This window comes from Leuciscus leuciscus (genome assembly GCF_965113295.1).
Source record: "Leuciscus leuciscus genome assembly, chromosome: 19".
Taxonomy (NCBI): Eukaryota; Metazoa; Chordata; class Actinopteri; order Cypriniformes; family Leuciscidae; genus Leuciscus; species Leuciscus leuciscus.
The window spans coordinates 11,762,483-11,780,520 of NC_138743.1; the positions used below are offsets into that span (position 1 = coordinate 11,762,483).

General features: G+C 38.9%; 1 protein-coding gene across 2 annotated transcripts in view; it reads left to right on the plus strand.

The window, feature by feature from the left end:
- The window catches only part of enah (ENAH actin regulator), a 105,160-nt gene that overhangs the window by 8,876 nt on the left and 78,246 nt on the right, over window positions 1–18,038 (plus strand). Inside the window, exon 1 of one of the 2 annotated variants that reach the window (XM_082148204.1) lies at window positions 12,448–13,157. The exons of the other annotated variant lie outside the window; for it this stretch is intronic. Within the exon in view, the coding sequence (XP_082004330.1) occupies window positions 13,144–13,157 (14 nt within the window). The 5' untranslated portion in view covers window positions 12,448–13,143. Of the gene's footprint in view, window positions 1–12,447; window positions 13,158–18,038 lie in introns of those variants that run through there. 2 annotated transcript variants of the gene reach the window in all.

An 18,038-nucleotide genomic window follows, 5' to 3' on the forward strand; every position in this document is an offset into this window, starting at 1 on the left:
AATGACTTAATCAGAATCATAATGGCACTGCCTGCTTATGTACGCAAATAATTCAGAGTTGGATCTTCACAATGCCACAAGTTCAAAAATACAACCAAGTCATTCTCATTTTAGAGAACTGACTTGTTTGCTGTGACATTTTTTTAAGTTGAAAAGTAAAATCGAGTCACACAGTTAATGTGTTTTCTTCATGATTTCTCATGTCCATCCTTTGCCAGAAGCATAGTTTTCTGAGATGGTTGATGTGCCATGAGATTGTGAGCTGTTTTTGTGAGATAAATCATCTTTGGAACGACTGTCTTTATTACAGGTGTGTCTCGTTGTGTATCATATATCTGTGAAATTGTTGAAGGGTTGACTAGAGGATTTGACCTTTTAGGAGTTTATGGTGTGTTATCTCTTTCCATGATATTTATCTTAGAAATTACTTGTTTTTGCTGTGCTCCAGTACTGTAATTTGAGATTGGCCATTTCAGCACTTTTCAGTCGAACGGGTTGATGATGCCTTTAATCATAGCTGTGTGTGCGTGTGTGCGTGTGTGTGCGTGTGTGTGCGTGTGCGTGTGCGTGTGCGTGTGCGTGTGCGTGTGCGTGTGCGTGTGCGTGTGCGTGTGTGTGTGTGTGTGTGTGTGTGTGTGTGTGTGTGTGTGTGTGTGTGTGTGTGAGAGAGAGAGAGAAATGTTGGTTCCATTGAAGCTGCCATCAGTTCAATGAATGTGTTTTAAACCATTACCTGCTTGTCAGCTCTGTTAAAATATCTTAACATCCTTAAAATGAGAAATTTACTTGAATCTTGTTTGAGGATATGAATTGAATTAAGTGTTTTTCTTGGTACTTAATTTCTTGTTTGAAGCATAAATATAGCAATGTAGTGGGGTAAACAACAAGAAAAGCAATTTGCTGGTTGTGTAAGAAAAATGCTTTAGATATATTGTCTGATAAGTTTAGTTTTAACTTCTTAGATTAGTTTTGCTTCAAGTAAATGTTTCTTATTTTATGGGTTTATAACTGGAAAAAATTATAATTAAGTAAATTAACATTAAGATTTTTGAATGCATTGTTCATCCTGTCTACAGCAAAAAAAAAATCTTCTACAGTGGAAATGTGCCAATACTAGTTTCATTTCTTTCTTCCCATCAGTCCTCTCTTTTGTGCATGCTGGTTATCTTTTATAGCTACTTTTAGTACATCAGCTAAATGAGTATAGTTCTTGTGAATTTTCTAAGTTGCAACGTGAATAGAACAACCATCGACTTTTGCTAGAGTATATTTAGTGTTGATCTTGTGGAGAATTTCAGACAATCATGATTTAATGCACTATTTAATGCTCTACATGAAAAAACACACATTGACCAGTGGGCAGAAACAAGCATATGTCAGCCCTGGGCTTAAAGACACTTATTACAACAGATGTTGTGACTGAGAAATGTAAGGCTTTTGTGTTGTAGCATTTGTGTCTTTTCTGCACAGTATTCAGGGTAAAAAATACTTGACTGCTCTGCACCATGTTTTTTCCCTGGCACATTCTCTTTGGGGTTCAATAAAACATCCATTCTTCCATCCATGCTGGGCAATTTGCATCTCTTCATGAGCACATTTCTTATTCAGAGTTTTGCGAAATCTTCACCGTTTTCTAGCCCATTTTGCCCCTTTTGTCTGCAGTTTGGGATCTCTCAGGGTTTATGTACTGAACAGGTGGTCTTTATGTTGACCCATCTGTCCGAAAGAGAGAGGGCAGCTGTCCTGCAGACGTCGTTTTTATTACCCCTGAGTGTTTTTCTTGCTGTTTTCCTAGTCTGAGAGTTATGTTACGTTACTGCTGGTACTGGGATTCCTGACCTCTTTCCTTTATTGTTCCAGGGTTTGGGTGTGTTCCGAGGTTAGTGGGACATGCTCTGCACCTGTCTTATCTACTAAGAAAGTGGCATGTTCACGTAAACTCCACACCTTCAAGGTGCACTTCTTTCTCTTTGACCTTTCAGAGGAAGCACAGTTTACATGTTTCATAAATTAGGGGAATCTTATGAAAGCTGTCAAGAGAGAAAAAAGGTGGGGTTTTTTTGCCTAAAGAATTGTTTCAAATGTTTCAAAAACAATGTCAGTTAAGCACAATATAGCCACAATTCCCCCTTTTTTTTTTCTTTTTTTTTTACCCACTGGAACAACATTTTTCAGATTCAAAATCAGATTGTTTACTACTACAAAGTTTACTACTACTGCTACAATTGAGCATCAGGGCTGAATATAAAAATGAGCAAATGTAATTATTTTTTGTTATTATTATTAAAAAAATGTGTACCCTGAAAATGCTATCTCCTTAAATGTGTTACCAACATTGACATTAGGGATGCACAATATATCGGCCGCCATATTTGATTGTTGTCGGCCTGATAAGAAAATTTGTTCGATATTTTAAAGCCGATAAATAATGTATTATTTCCTTCAGCTGAGACACTTCAGATGCGCACTGTTTGCTATGATGGTTTTGAATTGCTTGAAATATGTTTGAAATCTCTTCAAAAAAGGAAAATACAGTTAAGTGCAACATGTGCAGCGCGAGTCTGTCATAAAGGCTACATAAAGTTATAATGAGAACATCAGTATCATTTTGTGATTGGGACATGAGACTTTTTGTTTTTGTAATCAGGCTCACAAAAATTATATAAAAATTTGGGTTTAGATTTATCTGCCAATATATCGGTTATCGGCTTTCAAATATAAAGAATTATCGGTTATCGGTATCTGCCAAAATGTTCATATCAGTGCATCCCTAATTGACATACCAGCATTGAAGGTTTTAAAACAGCTGAACATACTTCAGTATTCAGTTGTCTTTTTTTCTGCCTGTCCTTGTGTCAGTCCCAAACACACTCGCACCAGTGGGAGAAACAGGTGAGCCTCAGTCAACATCAGACAACAGGGCCTTCCCTTTCATTAGGCCGTCAACAGCAGAATGTTCTCACACCTGTCAGCCCTCCCAGAGAGGGTTAATGAAGACTAACAGGGTTTCATGGACAGATGCATAGAATCATCCTGACTATTTACTAGTACATGCTAGTTGTTATTTGTCAGGTGGCCAATATTCTGTCTTCACGATGCATTTTCTTGCACATGATCCGGTTACCATTGGTTCAATTAAGATGGTCATTACATCTACCGTCCGTCACACATCTATATGTGTGCTGATGGTCCTCTGGGACAGTCTAGACTCTAGAGGACAGTGCAGTTTCCCTGCTCCTGCTGGCCAGTGGGAGCACATTAGGAATTTGGTGTAGTTTCATTGCGGCATCCAGTCTGACTGTGTTGTGCTGTCAGAATATTAACCAGCCCTCCCACTTCTCCTTCCCTTCTCTTCTTCACCCCCCCGTCCTCCCACCGGCCATGTGCTGAAAGGGCCTCTGGAGTGTTTTCATGGCACGTGGCCAGCCCCGGAGTGAATGTGAAGAATTTCTCCTCTTCTTTCCCTTTTCTCATTTGATCAATGTTCTCTCCGCTGTCCGCGAGGGAATACGGTGCTCAGCGCAGAGCAAAGGAAGAGTGTTAGACCCAGCGCAACGCAGCTCGTAATTAATAGGAAGATAATATGATTTAAGAGGAAAAAGACGTTGAAGGGGTTCCTCACGTGGTCTCGCCACGTTCTGCTAATCACGAGCCAAGTATTAAAGCATTTTTTGCTCAAGAAAGATTTCCCAATATGTTTTATTCTCAATGAAAAGGAGTTGCACAAATGTATGAATGGTCCTCCTGATCATTTTCAGTGTTCGAATTGTGAAATTTTATGACTAGAGGTAGATTGACTAGATTGTTTTTTCTTTAAACAATCAAGGCCTGTTTTCCACACTTCTTCTCTAAATGAATAGTGATATAACTAATTTATACCATATACCATACCATCTTCTTCCGCTTATCCGGGGCCGGGTCGCGGGGGAAGCTGTCTAAGCAGAGATGCCCAGACTTCCCTCTCCCTAGACACTTCCTCTAGCTCTTCCGGGGGGACACCGAGGCGTTCCCAGGCCAGCCGGGAGACATAGTCTCTCCAGCGTGTCCTAGGTCTTCCCCGGGGTCTCCTCCCAGTGGGACGCGCCCGGAACACCTTCCCAGGAAGGCGTCCAGGAGGCATCCGGAACAGATGCCCGAGCCACCTCAGCTGACCCCTCTCGATGTGGAGGAGCATCGGCTCTACTCTGAGCTCCTCCCGAGTGACCGAGCTTCTCATCCTATCTCTAAGGGATCGCCCAGCCACCCTGAGGAGAAAGCTCATTTCGGCCGCCTGTATCCGGGATCTTGTCCTTTCGGTCATGACCCACAGCTCATGACCATAGGTGAGAATAGGAATGTAGATTGACCGGTAAATCGAGAGCTTCGCCTTGTGGCTCAGCTCTTTCTTCACCACGACAGACCGGTACATCGACCGCATTACTGCAGAAGCTGCACCGATCCGTCTGTCAATCTCCCGTTCCATCCTTCCCTCACTCGTGAACAAAACCCCAAGATACTTAAACTCCTCCACTTGAGTCAGGAACTCTCCACCAACCTGAAGTGGGCAAGCCACCCTTTTCCGACTGAGGACCATGGCCTCGGATTTGGAGGTGCTGATTCTCATCCCAGTTCCTGGTCTGAAGGGGCCAACACGACAACATCATCCGCAAAGAGCAGAGACGAAATCGTGTTGTCCCCAAACCCGACACCCTCCGGCCCCTGGCTGCGCCTAGAAATTCTGTCCATAAAAATTATGAACCGAACCGGCGACAAAGGGCAGCCCTGCCAGAGTCCAACATGCACCGGGAAGAAGTCTGACTTACTGCCGGCAATGCGAACCAAGCTCCTGCTTCGGTCGTACAGGGACCGGACAGCCCTTAGCAAAGGACCCCGGACCCCATACTCCCGGAGCACCCTCCACAGGCCGCCGCGAGGGACACAGTCGAATGCCTTCTCCAAATCCACAAAGCACTTGTTTTGTTGGTCTATTGTTTGGTCCGGTAAATGAGTGCTTACTATGGCATTGATTAACTAGTTAACATTGGTTGAGTCTGATGAATGGGTTTCTGTCTTGAAGGGGCCATATTTCTATTTCCAGCCACATGTAAGAATAAAACCCTTTAAGAAGCGAGTGAGATGGTATAATTTTAAAATCAATTACACACTCCATAGGGTCTGAGAACAAATTGCAAATGTGAATATGTGTTCCACTGAGGATTTTTTCCTTTCAGATGGCTTGAAAATGCTCAGGCTGCAGTCTTGCTGAAAACCCCCGAAGCGAACTCTTTGGCTGACTTGAGAGTCTGGGCTGACTTTAAGAGCCGTGCAGCGCACAGCGTGATTAACTACAGCTTGCCCGTTAAAGCCATAGAGTTGTTGAATGACTGGATACATTACTTTTTTCTCTTTAAAACACCCTACAAAGAACACTTTATATAACGGCTAAACCTTGAAAGTGAAGTACTCTTCATAATGCTTTTTTATGAAGATCAAATTCCACATATTACTGAATATTCATCAAATAGAGGATGAATGGATCAGTTGCTTCTTTAATGTAAATGACAAAGATAAGTCTTCATGCTGACCTTTTGTATTTTATATATTCTCATCCCTAGAGATGGATGATTGACGGTATAATGAACTTATAGCATTAAACCGAGGGAGGCAGTATGGTCTTGAGTGAATGCAGTTTGCAGTGGGTGTTAGCACATGGCCAGGCTGGGGTCACATGGCCGTGGCTGGCTTCTGCTTCGTAATTAAGGTCCTGCAGCCAGTTGGGATTTAATTAAGACAACTGCTGCCAGATCAGTTAGCATTATTGTCAAATGTGCCTTGGATCACACTCTATCTTGTCTTGTATGATCTTTGTTGCACATGAGGGTATTTGTTCATCCTCTATTTGAGACACTTGAGTGTGCTCAGGATCCGTCAACTAGTTTTAAAGGGTCTATATTCTACACTTTTAGAGCATTTTATTTTTCCAACTGAAATCACTTTTAATGTTTAAGGTTTCTTGCACCAGAGTTTAGTTTTACATGACCATTTCCCATCCTCTCTCTGACCATTTCCCATCCTCTCTCTAACCATTAGAATTAAATGGGCTGTTGTTCCTCCAAAAAAAGTATTTTTTGTAAAAGTTTATATTTTTTATTCAGCAAGGATGCACTAAATTGATCAAAAGTGTAACGATTAGGGCTGCACGATTAATCGCAATTAACATGGAAATTGTGCTTAAACCGATTTGGATTATTGCTATTTAAAAAAACAATTATGCGCAGCTTGTCAGTGAAGCATGGCTCTGTGATCAGTAGTAAATGCTGGTCCATCTGAAATCACTGCGAGTTTGAGTTGCTTATAACTTGCATTTGAAAAAGCAACACGCGTCAAACATTTATGAACCTCGTCCAACAAAAGACAACATTTAATAAATCAAAGCGTTTAAATCTTCTGTTTATTCAGCTACAGATAGTATGGAGCCCATAGGGATTTCCTTGAATGACGTGCGTGTCTACTTCTGCGGTGGGTCATATTTGGTGTGTCTGCATGAGAGAGCGGTCTTGTGTTCAGATGAGCAGCGTTTACTACTGATCAGCCATGCTGCACCGACAAGCTGCGCATAAAATAATCGCAGCCTTTGCCAAATCGTGTGCGGTTTAATTCCGATTAATCGTGCAGCCCTAGTAAAGATTTTACATTGTTATATGCTGTTCTTTTCAACTTTTTATTTATCATAGAATCCTGAAAAAATATATCACAGATACCACAAAAATATTGAGCATAACAACTGTTTTCAACATTAATAATAAGAATTGTAATAAAAATCAGCATATTAGACTTATTTCTGAAGGATCATATAATATTGATCCTGAGTTTTGCCTTCTCAGGAATACAATTTTTAAATATTAAAATGGTAAACGGCTATTTTCATTTATATCATATTTCACACTGTTACTGTTTTTACTGTATTTTTGAAAAAACAAACAAATGTAGCTTTGAGTAAAAGAGACTTCTTTCAAAAACGTCTTTTTTTTTTTTTTATTGCGTCAATCTTAAACTTTTAAATGGTAGTGTATGTATAACTGATCTCTGTTAGGATTGGCTAACCACAACAATCTGGCATAGTTCACATTGTCTTTCATCATTACTGAGTGAAGTTTACCTATCATGGAGGTTTTTCTTTTAAGTTTCTTTGTGGTTTTCTGCATGGTTGAAGTGTACTGTGTTGCTTTGGTGCTCAGTATCAGTTTGGTGCCCCCATGACTGATAAGCCTGAAGAAGTGGAAAGTATGCAGTGATTTCTTTTTTTCTTTTTTTTTTTGGTCCTCTTTGGAGTAGCCTCAGTTTACACTGATGAGCTCAACAATCCAGATCACTTAAAGTTCCAGCTTTGAGTGGAATGTGGAGACCCGCACGCATCCAGATCTCTGACTCCAGAGTTATTCTCTGTGAGTGAAAAATGGAGAGCAGGGAGGTTAAGGCAGCTTAAAGGGGATCATGACTCATCACTTGCTGATTGCCATGTTTGGTACCGGAGCGGCTCGCTCTCACCTCCATGTGGACTTGATTACCTCAGTGAAAGCGGGAGAGAAAGACTTGAACACATCTCTGGACTCGGAGGGGTATTAATGAAAACATTATTTCAGTTTGCTTCAGAGTTTATTTTTGGGGAGATGACTGCTCTGCTTTTGTTTTTGTTGTAACTTGCACGTACATTTTATATTTAGTGATGATTATTATTATTAACATTTTTTTTATATAGATTTAGGGAATCCAAATGTTAAAAAAAAGTTATGTCCTGGCTCATCATCAAAATTACGCAGCATGCAATTGGCTGCTTAGTCTCATTATATTGTTCATTTTATTTATTTACACAAGTCATGTTGTTTAAAATGATTTTGGAATAGATTGCCTGTTTCTCCTAAAAGCTTGAACTATTAGTTTACTGGTTAACGACCCACTCACGTACACAATTTAGTTCAAAATAATAGTGACTTTTTCTGTGTCATATATGTAGTCTTTATGCTGGACAATGTGTTAAAGAAGAATAGATGATCATGACCTTGTAAATATAAGTGTGGATTCCTGCGTATCTTTTTGTGTCAGATGTTTCCGACGAGGAAATGTAATTCTGGAGATTCTTTTTGTGTTCAGTCCCAAAGAATTGACTACCCACAATTAATGCAATGTATCAGTTTTGTAATCAAAAACAGTCAATATGCTAATGTCTACTTGGTCAATAAATATTTGTTTCCTGAGTTAATTCGACAAGTATGTCATCTAAGGCCAACCCAATAGCAGGGCCGTCACCAGAACATATAGAATCGTTTTCATAGGGGGGCAAACTTTTTTATGATCTGAGAAACAGACCTTCACTAAAACAATAACAACCTGTAATTATGATAACTGAAGTAGGCCAAGTTCTATATTAAAATAACGCCACAGCTACCACAGGTAGTCCAGCCTACAACCACACCAAAATCCATTTGCATTATGCCTATACACTTCATAAACTTGATTCACAAAAGCTCTTCAATACCACCAATAACACAATAATAAAAAAAAAACAATACATACCAAATAGCAATAAAAAATACGTCTGGGGCATATTGAAGTGTATCAAAGACTTCAAGCAAGTGTACCATTAAGATGGTGGGTCTCCAAGTGATAGTCATTTATAAATATAATTGCTTCAAGTTCCAATTTTCTACACATTGAATCTCTTATTTACATAATTTTTTGTTATAATGATACGATTTGTGAGTGTGCAGAACTTAGAATCCACTCGCTGCTCAAAATGCCGGAGTTTTTGTTCAGTGCTAATTTATACACCTCTGATTGGCCATTGCGTTAAAAAATCAACTGATATGTTTGTGATTGGCTACATTCACAACGCTGCAAGAAAACATGTTGAAAATAGAAACCTTTGATGTTCTCCATTGCGCAATCCCATACGCACAGGATCGTTTGCCTGATGTTTTGCCTATATGCTATTATTACAGAGTTAACTGATCCTAGACCAGCAGCTATGGCCAGCTTTTCCCTCTAAAAGCAATCAGAAGCAGCAGCAGTTAGTGGTTTGAGTGAGAAAATTATATTCTAGTCTCAAGTCCGGGTGGTATTTGTAGTATTCATAGGGTCATGATGGCAGAACTTGACTCATTAATATAGAATTGAATTGATTCTCTGCCACAGGAACTTTCACAATTTTGAGTAATTGAGTTTTCTTTTCACATAATGTGAAGCTTTTGTTGCAGTAATACCAATTTTACCAATGTTTTGTAATGAATAATGGTTTACATCCATTAAGTAAATAAAAAATGGTTTATTCCGTATACTATATTTTACTGAATACTCAAAAAATAGACAGTGCCACATTATGTAAATGAAGCAAATTTTTCTTGTTTCATTTCTAGCAAGAATAGATGTGATACATACTGTTACTCTGATGTAAAATGACGTATATCATGATATGATTTTGTCATACCTCCTCCTACCCCTACCATCTATTACTGACCCAGCTGTTAGACCTCATCTTTGTCCATGACTTTTCTCTCCTCTGTCCGAAAATTTTCAACATGATATTAAAAGATTTAGGGATTATGGTCTCAGCATCACTGAAGCACTAGATCCAGCTTGTGCCTGTTGAAATCTGCTGGTAAGCCGAGTGACAGAGCACCGAGGGTGACCTGGGTTTTTTTAGTTGACCCAGTCAGGAGCCGAGGCTTTCACAGCCTAGACGAAATGAGTGGTTTTGTTCTGTGTGCTTTGTAAGGGTGTCCTCTTTGATCCAGATATTTTTGCTTGATTCCAACCTTGGTTGCATTAGGTATCATGAACTAACTTTTTACAGCATAAATTTATCTTGGTTCATTTCAAAATAACATTTGTTCATTGTTAAAGGGAAAGTCACCCTAAAATGAAAATTGTTATTGTTCCAAAACTAACTCCTTAATTCATGTTAGTTCATAATACATTAGCTTACATTAATTTATAAAACTTAAAATGTTAAGTATTCTGTTAAGAAGTAGTATGTTAAGTATTATTATGTATTTCATGATACCTAATGCGTTGACTGACGTTACCAAATTAAACCTCACTTGTAAAGCGTTTCCAAAGAAGTTATTGGATTATCTAATGCAATAGGCAAATAGCTCTGATGTAAGTTTGTGGACGTGGAGAATGTGCTTTATTTTCCTTTTGAATATTTAACTGATTCCATGTAACAGCAGCTCTCTGTGCTTCGATATAGAAAGGAAAGTGTATCTGAAAACAGTGTCTAGCGGCTACTTTGGTTGTATAGAGATCAGAATGCTGTTGGCCAGAGGCTGATGTAGTATTTCCTGAGAAACTGGGTGTAGAGCTGTATAGTCAGCGCTTTGTCAACAACTAGACACAAGTTTGGCAGCTGCTACAAGAAGGCCACTGCCTGAAGTGTATGTTTCTGCTCAGCAGATCAAAATTACCCTCGATTTGTTTTCTGTCATACTGAATTGTTTATGTTCAGAAATAGTGATCGTTTTTTCAAAGCAGCGCCAGTAAAACCCAGTGTTGTCACCTGCGGTTGGTTGATTGTCACATTATTGTGGGCATTGGTTGCACTTGGTGAGACATTTTTGGCAACATTTCGTGATCTCAAAGACGAAACTGCATTTCACAGTGTGCTTTACCTTCACGTTGTTGTAGCAACACCCTGTCGCTAACAAACACTCCTTGCCACAGATGTTTTTGTTTGAGAATTCAGATCAAATCCATCCAGACTACATGCTTGAATTATTGTATTGCTCCTCAGTTCCTCAATAACAACATGCAGGCCCTCTCTGCGGTTGCTATATGGGATTCCACTCATTTACTTGCTATGTGAAACACCACAAAAACTCTCAACTGTTCCAAACCAGAGGTGGAGAAAATAATTTTGGCTGTCCTTCTGAATGTTGCGACCAAGTTCCAGATAGTCTGAGAACAGCAAAAGTTTTGTTCTCTTTTCTTTCCAATCCCCTCCAAGTCTATCGGTCCCATCTCTTCAGATGGACGGACGAGGCCAAGTCACCATAGAGACAAGTTCAACAAATGGCCAGGATTGAAAGGTTAGCTTGTAGAAAGATACAGGGTTGTCTGCATTTTAAGGGATCCATTTAATAGTGGCCCTCTGTTTGGATCCCAGCTCATTCAGATTTGCAGTTTGGTTTCAGTGGCCTGTGCGTTCTCTTTCGAGGATAGGATTTCACTGCAGAGCTCCTCACCATGGTAACTTTAGAAAAGCCTCCACGGATTGAAGGACTAACCCCTTGTCTGCCAGTTACATCACTACGACATGTACTGAAGTTGCTTGCTTGAGTGGAAATAGACCTTAAGGGTTGAGTTCAGAGTGTTTAGCCTCTTGTTCCTTGCCACTTGGAACATTTGAAAGCAGAAGTGAATACTGTGCGCTAAAGAATGCCGTTTATATTCCAAATCAATTCCTGAATGTGAATTGTGATTTAGCAAAATGCATAATTGCAATTTAAATGTATGTTTAAGATGAATTCAGATTTTCATTAACATTAATAATTCACACAATAAAAAAAAAAAAAAATGCTGGGTTGTTTCAACCGATGTTTGGGTCAAATATCGACAAACCCAACCATTGGTGTAAATTTTGAAACGGTTGGGTTTGTCCATATTTGCCCCAAACACGGATTGAAACAACCCAGTATTATTTTTGCGTGTGGGTAAATCATAATAATTCAAAATAATTATAGAAATTTAACTTAAACTAAAAAATTCACCAGAAAAGAGTTGAATGTGGGCTTGACAAAGCTTCGTTTAAAAGATTTAAAACCTTTACATTTTGAATGAATGAATGAATTAATGCAAACAAGGCTGTGAGGGATAGAAATACAGTGTTCAATGGATTGTTCTGTTGTTTGACAACATACATATTGTTCAGCTGATGAAACGTCTTTCCCCAAAAAACTTTCATTTAACAAAAAGTTATTATTGAAAATTGTGGGTTGTGAAATTTGACAATGGTGTCTAACCTGACTAAGGTCCAGTAAATTCCTCTTTCTGTATTTCCAGTTCAACTTCCTGTGAAGTGTGGACATTTAAATTCAGATTCCAAATAATATTTGAAAGGGAGCCAATTGACAGTTCGCAAAGACCCGCCTCCTTTAGTTGCTGTTGCTATGTCCGACAAGCAATGCCGCTCTCACGCCACTCCATGTTCTCACGCAGTGAAAAATACATTGCAGAGCAAAGAGGACTCTGTCTCTGACAACGCGCTGCCAGACAGGACAGAGCCGGTTACTTTTGATACGAAACAAAGACTCCACTTTAAAATTTGGTTATTTAAAAAAAAGAAATTTCAACAATAAATACAGTTTTGTGGCTCTTTAATGTGTCTGACAGATCGCTGTCATCTCTTCCTTCTAGTTAATTTATAATAAACCATCAAATAAACATAAATGAACATCAGAAGTAATGTTGTTTCAACCATGGAGAGACATCAGCACAGTTTTAAAAAATCCACCGACGTTAATCTACTAACTCTCCTGACTGCTTTGTCGGACAAAAATGGCGGATTATCATTGGTCAGATAGCCTGTAAATCAAACTCCCTGCGAAGGGTGAATTGTAAACATTGGGCAGGAGCATGTTGATGTGAAATACGAATCCTGAAAGTTGACCAAGACCTATTAAAGTTGAATTCATCGTAATGCTGCATTTATTTCAAAGCCTGTGGTTTGTAGCCCTCTTGTGAGCTTCATGGAAGCATAGCTTTTTAACTACCAGTCATCATTCATGCTTGTTAGACTTCTATCATCCCATCTGGGTTTGATTTTAATGGACAGTAAATGAACTGTCACTGCTCCACTGCCCCAGTTGGGAAACGAATGAGAGACGTAGGGCGAAAGAGAAAAAGTCAGTGAGCTCACGACACCCTTCAGTCAGCAGGTTTATTTTGGGGAGAGGGGACATTCTTGAGGGGACTGCCCAGCAGGACCGATTTAACCCTGAGGGAGGGGTCCTAACGGCAAAGCTTGTCCCGGCTTCGTCTCGGAGTCCCACAGACCTGTCAGGAGGCTGACAGCTTTGAGGACACCTCGGGCTCAGAGGAATCTGGAAACTTTAGAGAAGGACAGTAGTAGGCAGACTCCTTGCGGGTGGAGGATTGGAACACGCAGCGATGACACGTGACGTGTAAGTCTCCTAGAAAGTGGTCAGTTGAGGCCTGTAAGGTCTAGTGGACATGTAGAGGTTTTTTTGTAAATGAATTCTGGATATTTCTGTATCGTGAACATGTGGAAAAGTAATCGTACTTGATGCCTTTCCTGATAGCTAATCTTGGTGTTCTCTGGTGTCCAAGTAAAAATAGAGACTATAAAGTGTACCCTTTGGCTTTTGCTGATTAGGTTTTAACTTGAAGTGGATTGAGGTTATCGCAACAAAGTGAATATTAAACTCAACCACCTTATGTTAAATTTAGGATGAACGCAGTGACCAACAGAATTATTTTGAGCTTAGAGAAGGGCGTAAAGAACCAAAATAGAGAGCACTTATCAAAGTGTGACATGGTCAGAGTAGCTTGTACAGTAAAGACAGTATAATACTTGATCAGTACATTTTTAAAATATTTTTTATATTAATTAGATATCATAAATGAACTGAATTTAAGTTCGTCAAGTAACAAATACTATATATACTGAACCTGTTTTTAGCTTCTGATGTTATGTTTGTTGTTGCATTTAAAGTATAAAGTGTAACTTCACTTTATTATAATTTTTTTCCCTTAAGCAGTGATGCAGTTTTGTTTTGAAATATTATTCATGTTTTGCCAAATGAAAGCCGTGTTGGTGTATCCAGGCATGTTCTATTTTTGTAGAAATTAATATAAACCTTTCTCACTAGATATTGTGAGTAATGTGTTAGTTCACAGGTATCATGAATCAATGGATTCTAATAGTCATTGTGGTTTGCTTTCTCCCCACACAGCCAGCTGGGTTTTGATGTTTTTGCTGAACTATACTCCTGTGTTAAACAATAAATTAGCAACTCACCAGCATGTGCATATATCTTTAGCAGATGGGGAATGATGTGGCTTTTTTTTTTTTCTATGTAAATGAGCTCAGCAGTGTAGTCAGGGACAGGTTTTATGTATACAGTACAAAACAGTTTATTCAGAATCACAATATTATGTGATTTGTAGCTTTTTTTTTCTTGTCACTTTTGCCTTTTTATCACTAGGGGTACTAAGACACTATTTTCTGTAAAGCTGCTTTGAAGCAATGTGCATTGTGAAAAGCACTGTACAAATATACCTGACTTGTTTCAATATATTTGACAGTCACCTCGGTCAAAGTGGTTTCTGTAAGACAAGTCTCACAGGTCTGATATTTACATTCTTTACAATTCCCTGGATGGTTTTGTTTGGTGTGTACTGTAGGTGCACCTGCAGAGTAAAAAAAAGTTGATTTATGAGTGTTTTTCCACTGTGTTAGTTAAAACTTACATACTTTTTTGATTTCCTTGTTTTACCTACAGATGAGCACCATGTGTGTCCATTTCTAAAATCTGTTAAAGTACTGACTTGTAATTTATTGATTTCAGAATTTGTAGTGGATTGTGCGTGAGAAATATATATAAACACACACATGCTTACACTTTTTCTTCATAAATCCTGTATTTGCAAGTGGATGGGAAATCCTGCAATTATTTTATCTGGGTGTTTGAATGTTGACACGATGTGTGCCATTTCGGGAGATTCTTTCTTGGCTTTGTGATATTATATAATGGGATTCAGCTGCATTTTTTTTTTATATATATGCAAATGAGGGTCTAAATATAAAATCTGTTGGTTTATAATGCACTCTGTCATGACGCAGCAGGCGTCTGGCTTGTACAGTCATAATAGTTTGCTGAGCTGATTGAAATTATTGCCGAATAAGTCACCTGGAATCGCCGTATTGTGTTTGTTTGGGATGTTGACGCTCTGTTTGGGTCTTTGTGTCTGTGCTGCAGTAGATCATTAGCATTGCCTAGCTTGTCCTGCTTGGTCTAATCCAGTCTCTTTCTACCCCTCGGCATAGCTCTCAATTAACATCTCAACACGTAACCTATCATTATTATTATCATAAGGTTGTAGATGTCATGAACCTTTACACAAGGTAAAACTTATATTTGAGGAAGAACGGGTGAATATGTACAGTGCCGCATTACTTCCCTCCATTTGTTATTCTGAGGATGATGTGTGGTACTGATCTGGGGATTTTTCTGTCTGTCTGCTTCCGAGAGTGCAGAGAACACAAGAGCCCTGTGGCCTTCTGCTGTTCTTTTTGCACATTTGAAGGGCACAGTCATCTTTTTGAAGTGAAAGTTTAAATTATCAGTGGAATCAAGAACTGGTTCTTATTCTTATTTAAAAAAATTAAAGAATGTGAGCAAAAATCTAAACCAGATTTGTTAAAAACCTTAATAATGATCATCTTTAGTGAATTCCGTGTTTACAAACCCAAAATAACAATAAATCAGTACTATATCTTGACTTTCTACCATGCTGGGGTGTGTTTTCCAAAGCCATGGTCGCAAGTTCTGTTGTTACCAATAGAGTTCAATGGAACTTGCGACCATAGTTACATAGCAATGCTTTTGGGAAACATAAACCAGGTCAGTAGTGACCTCTTAACCTTTTGTAAGGTTTTGCCTGTAAGTGTTGGTATAAAGAAACTCTGCTGTCAGCACTATTCAGAAGACTGTTTAGTCTAAGTGCAGATGTGTCGTATCCTCACCACTTCAGATGATTAATGGTCTTTTTACTGCTAGAGGTAATACTGTTGTATCAAGTTCATTTGAAAATAAAGTTATAAATCAAGTCCAAAAAGTATCATGTAAAGCAATACAGTGATTCTTGATGGGTTTTAGTGTCATTTAATGCTTGATGCCTATTGTAGCATTTAGTTTTTCTTGACATTGAGATGGTTTGAGTTTTGTTTGGGATCCTGCTTGGAGCCAGGCACTAGCAGTCAGTCAGTCAGTCTGTCTGTCTGTCTGTCTGTCAGTCTGTCTGTCTGCTGTCACATGTATTAGAATATAGCAGCATGCTGGGAGGTTGTTGCTAAGGGCAAGATAGAGCGCTTGCTTGCATATGTAAAGGCAAAGTAATTCGCATGGTTTTGCATTTCAGCTTTGAGCGGCTCAAGATTTGGATCACAATTCAAGGTGTAAAAATAAATCGATTCATAACGCATCTGCTAAAAATGAAATAAGATTTAATATTCAAATATAATTACTACATTAATACCCAAAGTATTTACATTAATTATCTTTATTATATTTTTGATTGTAAATTTTTACTCTGTCCAGATTTCCAATAAAAAAAATTATTGGCACAATATTATGAATTTTACTAAAACTATTGATTTGGATCAAATCAAGTTGACCAAGTTTCAGATTTCATGGTGCATTTAGTAAGGGCTACACGATAATCATCAAATCGTTCACTTAATATGCCTGTAGGTGGCGTATGGACTTTATTTAACCAACTATGAGAGTTTCATCAAATGGAAAATCAATACAAAAACAGTGGCTCCTCCTCTTAATTCCAAATGTATTTTTTTTTACTTTCTATTGTAGCACAGAGGTTGCATAAGTGCATTTTTTTACCAACCATGATCGCAAACAATATGGTCGAGATTCATGTTTGGATTTATTACAGTTCTCTCGCAGATTCAGTAGCAGCAAATCGCAGATGCGGCCTCATGAAGGAACACAGACTCCCTGTATGACACTCACATTTGAGCAGAATTTCACAGTAGATATCAATAAATTTCAACATACAGTTTGACACTTTATATTCAACAATATTATGGAGCTGACTGTACTGATGCTGTTGTATGAGAGCTGAAATTAGTTGGACGATAACGTCATTTTTGGCAGAACTGCTTTATAGATGAAATGAACTAATTTAATAAATGCTCTTTACAACAGAACTGAACACTGAACTGACCTCAGCTGAACAGCTGCCGAAATGCATCATTTTCCTGCCATCACTGTAAAGCTGCTTTGAAACAATCTGTTTTGTATAAAATGCTATATAAATAAAGGTGACTTGACTTGTCGCATCATAAGCGCTTTTTTGCAGCTCAGAGAGATCAGAGCGTGTGCGTATGGTTGCCTGGTTGGGGAAGATAAAGTAAAACACTGGACAGAAAACGTATCCTTTTAAGAGAAAAGCTCTGTTTGGAGGATTTATGCTCTTGACATCTGGCAACCCCAAGCAGGAAAGATGGAGGCTCATTACCAATGCAAGATAATGGAAATGTCAAATGTTTTCAGGACAAATAACCACCAGGCCTATCACAACAATTATTTGTAATTAATCGAGAGAAGCAGATCATTGTTATCACGATTAAAATATAATTAATCATGCAGCTCTAGAATCTAGTCGTTTGTCAGAGCAAATATTTACCACAAATCACAATATAGTAGGATCTAATTTATAGACATGACTGTGGGTTCTCATATTTTCAGATAAAAGGAACATTATTTTGGAGCTATTTTTTAATGGCCATATTTAGGTTAAACAATGCAGTTATATGATTAACCACTGTGACTTTATATAGAGAACTGAAGACACTCATATAGTGACAAGTGACTTATATTCTTGTGGAATACGGGTTTAACAGAAAGGGACAAGCCCTGACTGGTTCTATGGTGGTGTTGTCAGTTCCTGCAGAGGCATAAAGCTCGAAACGGCGGTGCCAGGCCTCCTGTGGACATGTGGTTTATAAGCAGAGGTGTTGCATGCATCCTCCCATGCACCATGTGTTCCGCCGACGCCGGCTCAAGGTTTCACACTCTCAGCCTAACCCGACTGCGCCGCCCACTCACGGGAACCTGGTGCTTCCAGGTGGCTCTCTCATCGCCTGACAAGTCTGGGATGTTGCACGCCAACTACAGTCTACGTGAGATTCGAAAGGTCTACGTTTGCTGTTGAAGTGTTCGTAGCGTATTAGCATACTGCTCTCAGGTCCAGAGTAGCTAATTGATTCCTGCGTTGTTACGCTGCTTTCAAAACGGGAGAAT